Source organism: Salvia hispanica, chromosome 2 (assembly GCF_029641045.1).
Source record: "Salvia hispanica isolate PSC_SH4W2 chromosome 2, Shi_PSC_v1, whole genome shotgun sequence".
NCBI lineage: Eukaryota > Viridiplantae > Streptophyta > Magnoliopsida > Lamiales > Lamiaceae > Salvia > Salvia hispanica.
In genome coordinates, this window is record NC_142693.1 from 29,872,496 (window position 1) to 29,878,580 (window position 6,085).

General features: G+C 42.2%; 1 protein-coding gene across 1 annotated transcript; it reads left to right on the top strand.

Annotated features, from left to right (window-relative positions):
- Positions 1-3,215: 3,215 nt before the first annotated feature.
- LOC125191807 (uncharacterized) lies at positions 3,216-4,647 on the top strand. The gene is made up of 2 exons (XM_089064998.1): positions 3,216-3,872; positions 3,931-4,647. The coding sequence occupies exons 1-2, from the start codon at positions 3,216-3,218 to the stop codon at positions 4,645-4,647; spliced, it is 1,374 nt and encodes a 457-aa protein (XP_088921124.1).
- The last annotated feature ends 1,438 nt before the right edge of the window (positions 4,648-6,085 follow it).

Below are 6,085 nucleotides of genomic sequence, written 5' to 3' on the forward strand. Positions count from 1 at the left end.
AAGAAAGACGAAAAAAAATAAAGTAAAAGGTAGAATTACTTTTTGCTAAAAATAGAAATGACTCAATTAACTTGAAACTTTCCAAAATAGTAAAATGACTCTATTAACATGAAACGAATGAAGTAAATTTAACCATTTTATTTAATTCACACTCTAATTAAATAACACACTTGGTATTATAAATATTAGAGCATCTCCAATAGCGCCTAGCCCACTGGCTAACCGATTCGCGTCGCTAGTCGGTCGGCTAGCCGAACCATTGGAATTGACCAGCGCGTTTTCGGCGAGAGAATAGGCGAGCGCACGCCGATTTGTGGGCGCTGGCCGATGCGCTGGCCTCCATTGTGGTGTGCCGATCGGCGAGCGACCGGCCAGCGGGATTTTTTATTTTTTGAATTTTTTTGAAAAACTATATATACGCGATTTTAGTTTCATTTTCATATGCACCACTAGTTTTAACGATTTTTCTCTCTCTTTAAATTTCTGTACAAGAGCAACATCGAGCGATGGACAACAACAACGAGTCCAGTCCGGCGACGAGCGGATCTCAGACTCCCACGGTACCCATGGGATCTGGATGGGGCTGGATGGGCGGGTAGATGGGCCAAGGGTTTAACGTTCCTTTGCAACAGTTGATGGGGATGATGGCGGGAGTGTAGGGGGGATGCAGTGGGGGATGCCGGGCGGGGGGCAGGCCAGCGGCGGGCAGACAACGCCAGGGTGGGGAGGTATGCCCCAGATGCTGCAACAGATGATGAGGATGATGCCGGTATGGCAGGGAGGGATGCGGCCCGATATGCATCACAGGATGCAGGGGTCAGGGGGGGGGGGGGACATGGTCTATCGTCCCTCTCTTGATTTTTTGACGGCTTCGTCTCACACGTCGACCCCAGTGGAGGCGCAGTTCACTGGGGATGACCGTTTCTCATTGCATGAGTTGGGGATTGACATACTTGGATTTTACATGGTTTTAGAGGGTGGTTTTGTATGAATTTGAGCATATTTCGTCATTATTAGGCGTGTTTATATCTACTTCTCTATTATGTTGGTATGTTGACTATTTTGTTAAGAATGTGTAGAAAAAGGTACTCCCTCCGTCCCAAGGAAGATGACCCCTTTCTTGGGCGGCACGGGATTTTATGCAAATTTATTTTGTGTGTTGAGAGGAGAGAGTAAAGTAAGAGAGAGGGAATAAAGTAGAGATAAAGGTGTTTCCATTTTAAGTAATGGGTCATCTTAGTTGGGACAAACTAAAAAGGAAAGTATGTCATCTTCAATGGGACGGAGGGAGTACAAAATATGTGGATGTGCAGCAGCCTTGGTTTGACACAATATTTACTAGATATTTTCAAGTCCAATCAGCCCCTAATGCATATCAATCTCTTCATCTTCAAAAGATCTTCGCGTGGGTATCTCGTACGCCTCAATCGGAGTTCGGTAGAAGAAATTATGGCTGTTATACGAACACTGCGCTGTCCAGAAAATCTCACCCGGCCGGGTGGCGTAATTAAGCCTGCGAGACTCCAGAGAGTACCGAAGAAGTCCCACCCGGCCGGGTGAATTTCCAGTGGATTAATTCCACCCGGCCGGGTCCGTCATTTTGGCATTTTTTGGAGCTGAAACGCAATTTTTTGAAGAGGAAATAAGAAGGAAGAATTAGGTCAATTCTAGGCATTCTCTACAAGCGACAAAACACATCTCTCTCTTTGTGAAGAACTCTTGGAAGAAGATTGAAGATTCAAGCTTCAATTCTTCCGCCAATTGCAATTCAGATCATGATTTCCATTGTTTTGCTTATTTTTTTTTTGTTTTCTACCATGAACATGGGTTACTAAACTTTTTATATAGAATTCTTGGTGAAGATGCATTGATTCATAGTTTTAATCCAATTGACTTCGTTTTTATCTTGCTCTTGCAATTGTTTGAATTATTCTTGTGCTTTTTCCTAACAATTGCTTGATCACCAATTGGGAGTGTATGGTTTCTTAGAATAATTGGGAGATGAAATATTTAACCTTGAAAGAAGAATAATTCACACCTTAATTCAATAAAACTCGGGAGAGTTGAGGTTTTGAGTGGGATCTTAAATCTAATTGAACTATTAGGAGTTAGGTCTAAGAATTAGAATGAGACTTCAATTATTACACCTAATCTACGGATTTCTCACCTCGGGAGGGGGTTTAATCTATTTTTGTGATTGATTCAACAATTCTGGAGACTTTAAATGGTAAATCGGTTTCAATTGGGTTAGGCTATGAGTTGTGCATCAGATCCTTGAATTCTACATATTTCTCTATCATTTTCTACAACTTGCTTAATTGCTTTCTTGTTTAAGTGTCTTATTTTAATCTCTGATTTTATATGCTTTTAGTAGTTGTTAGTTTAAAACCTAAATTCTCGATCGTCTGGATAGTAGTTGAAATTTATTCGTGGTACTTAGGTTTACACTAAAGTGTCTCTGTGGGATACGATATACTCTTGCTTGCTGTTTGCTACGATAACCCCGTACACTTGCGGGTATTATTTGGGTAAAATAAAGTTGAGTCACGTTTTTGGCGCCGTTGACGGGGACAATTTTTTGTGTTATATAGCTTGATATCGTGATAATAATCAAGATTACTACTTCAGACATTACTGCTTTATTTTTCTTTTAATTTTTTTTTCGGGTTCTCACATTTGTGTTTCTTGTTCAGGTGTATGCGCACACGTTCTAAAGGCGTGCCTCTAGAACCTTTTGATCCAGAAATCGAAGCATCAAACCGGAAGAGGAACGCATATAGGAGACTCACAAAGAAGATTCAGGCTTCTTCGCCTAACCGCGTAGGAGCATCTTCAGATCGGAGGGACCTCTCACCTATTCGATCACCAGTTCAGGATCATATTCAGCTTGATTCTGATTCTCCTATTTTGATGGAGAACGAAGAAGGGAACAACAACAATGGCCCACCACCCCCTCCTCCCACTAATGCCGAGCTTTTACGACAGCTGGAAGAATTGCGCCGACAGGTCAATCGTGCACCAGCTGTACGAGTGCAAAATCAATATGCCTACAATGGAGTAGCAAACCCACCAGTCCACAATAATATTGACACCAACACCTTTGAGCTGAAAAGAGGACTGATCCAAATGGCGGAAAACATTGCTTTTAGGGACAAATCCTCAGATGACCCTAACAAGCACATTACCAAGTTCATTCAGATTTGTTGTTAACGAAGATGAATGGCGTGACAGATGATCAGATCCGACTGAGACTGTTTCCTTTTTCCTTAGAGGATTCAGCGAAAGATTGGCTAGAGAGTTTAGCACCGAGGTCCATTAGAACATGGAACCAGATGGTCCATAAATTCCTGGAGAAGTTATATCCCCCTAGTGAGGCTATTAAGAGGCAGCACGAGATCATTGCCTTTCAGATGATTCCTGCGGAGACTATCAGAGATGCATGGGGGAGATTCAAAGCCTTGCTGAAGAGGTGTCCCAATCATGGTCTGTCCCCAACAGTGCAAGTTATTACATTCTTTAAGGGATGTTTACCTGAAGCGCAACGAGAGTTAAATTTAAGCGCGGGAAGTAATCTTCTCAAGAAAGGAGAGGAGGAGGCGATAGAGGTAATTGAAGAGCTTGCATCCAGTGATGAAGGATGGAGCAACGAAAGGAGTAAGGTGCATAGGGTGGCTTATACCACGGATCATGATACAATGAGCACCTTATCTGACAAGCTGGATGCATTAACTATGAAGTTCGACTGCATGGCGATGGGGCAACCGTCTCAAGAGCCCCAAGGAAATATGGAGGATGCGAATTATGTGCAGCAAGGGGGCAACAGGTATTACAACAACTCACGCCCGAACTTTAATAGTTTGAGGATACAACCAGTATGGGAACAAGGGGCATCCCAATCTCTCTTATGGGAATCCCAATAATGTCCTGCAGCCTCCTCCGAGACTCACAGTTTCTGATGGGATGATGAGCGACCCCAAGAAGATGATCACGGAGGACATACTCAAGTCCTTCATGCTACAATCTAATAAGGTCATGGAGCAGAACAATCAAAGGATGGAGAAGGTCGAGGCAGATGTACAGGGAATGGCCACGCATTTGAAGAACATTGATATTCAAATCAGCCAGATTTCCCAGACTGTGAGCACTCTTATGCAACCAGGAAAGTTCCCTTCTACCACTATCATCAATCCCAAGGATTGCAAAGCTATACATCTGAGGAGTGGAACAAACTACGACGGACCTTCAATGCCATCCGGGAATGAGGGTAGAGTAGCAGAAAAGAGAGCTGAAGAGGAGGAATTGGTCAAAGAAGGTGAGACAGTGCAAATTTCTACTCCACCTAAGGAGAACACGACTATACCTTCACCCACACCACCTACAGCTCATACTCCAGCTGAAGTGAGGATCCCTTATCCTCAACGTGTTCAAAAGAAGAAGACAGATGCTCAATTCTCGAGGTTCTTAGACATTTTCAGGAAGGTGAACTTGAATATCCCATTGGTGGAGGCACTTCAAGAAATGCCTACATATGCAAAGTTCTTAAAAGATGTGCTCTCCAAGAAGAAGAAGTGGACTGACTATGAGACGGTGAACATATCTGAAAACTGTAGTGCCATAATTCAGAAAAAAGCTGCCGGCCAAGCTTAAAGATCCTGGGAGTTTCAACATCTCATGCGTCATTGGAAATGACAGACAGACAAAGGCACTTTGTGATCTGGGGGCGAGCATAAATTCGATGCCTTTATCATTTTTCAGAAAGATGAAGATCGGCACTCTCAAGCCGACTACAATCACACTGCAGATGGCAGATAGAACCATCACCTATCCTAAAGGAATTGTTGAGGACGTTCTTGTGAAGGTACACGACTTCATATTTCCTGTCGATTTTGTAGTGTTGGATATGGAAGAAGACGTGAATGTACCGCTTATCCTGGGGCGTCCATTCCTTGCAACGGAAAAGCATTGATAGATATAGTGAGGGGAGAGCTCACTCTTCATATGGGCAACAAACGCCACATCTTATCTATCTACAATGCTATGAAGAGTCGTGAGGAAGATGAACTGGTTACGAAGAAGGAGTGCAAAACTGTGCATGCATGTTGTAGAAGTCCAAAAGGCACAAGAAATTGAGTCCACAATTGGGGAATTATCTTTGCCGCAGTGGTTGTTTGGTTCATGTGGTGGATCAATTTCTAAAGAAAAGATTGCATCAAATCCTAAAGTGAAGGAGAAGAAAATAAAAGGTGAAAATTCATCCAAAGCAGAGACCAAACTTTCTGATGGAGCTCTGAAAAATACCTGGTGGAAGTAGAGATTGGCGAGATCCTATGCTTCCAAGATTGACAGAAAAGCCAACACCACCAATTATGGCGTGACATGATGCAGCTCATGGAGGATGTCGAGCCAACGACGATAACCAAAGGCACTGTAGGGGAGGTAACCCCTAGTAGATAACTTTTAATTTTATCGTTTCAGTTTGTTTTTAGTGTGTTTTGTGTTGCTTGCATACCATGTAAGTCTCCCTTCTCCACCAACTTTTCAAACTTATTCTTTGCATAACTTTGAATAAATTTGGGGGGGACAATATGGTGGATAGGGACACTAACGAGGTACTTATCTTAGTGCTTTAGATTGATTAGTTGTCTTTTGTTGCTTTTTATTTTATTTTAGGATAGAATTATTTTGTTTGGTTGCGATTGATTGGAAATTTTGAGGCTTGAATTGAAAAAAAAAAATTTGGTAATAATTGGGGTGAAGACTAGTCATCTATGATTAAAGAACCATCCATCTTGAGCTATCACTTGACCATTGACTTGAGAGTTTGAGTAATAGGGTGCATAAGTAACGAAATGCTTGTTTGCCTTGATTCATGCTATTTAGCCAAGTGAGATTTTTGAGCCTTCAATTCTTTCATGTGTGTTTTATCATAAATTGTGCATGTGTTTCTAGAACTTGCTCCTGGTCTTCTTGAGTCTACATAGCGACCTTAAAGATAGGGGAAGATGTTAGGCCATTGTTGTTAGCCTCAATTTTACCTAAACACTAACCTTCATGTATAACACCCTTGATAGCCAAGTTTGAGCCT

Coding starts and splice junctions, on each gene's coding strand:
- LOC125191807 (XM_089064998.1), top strand. CDS start 3,216: ATGAATGGCGTGACAGATGATCAGATCCGACTGAGACTGTTTCCTTTT. Junction 3,873..3,930: donor ATAGTTTGAGGATACAACCA/GTATGGGAACAA, acceptor AATGTCCTGCAG/CCTCCTCCGAGACTCACAGT.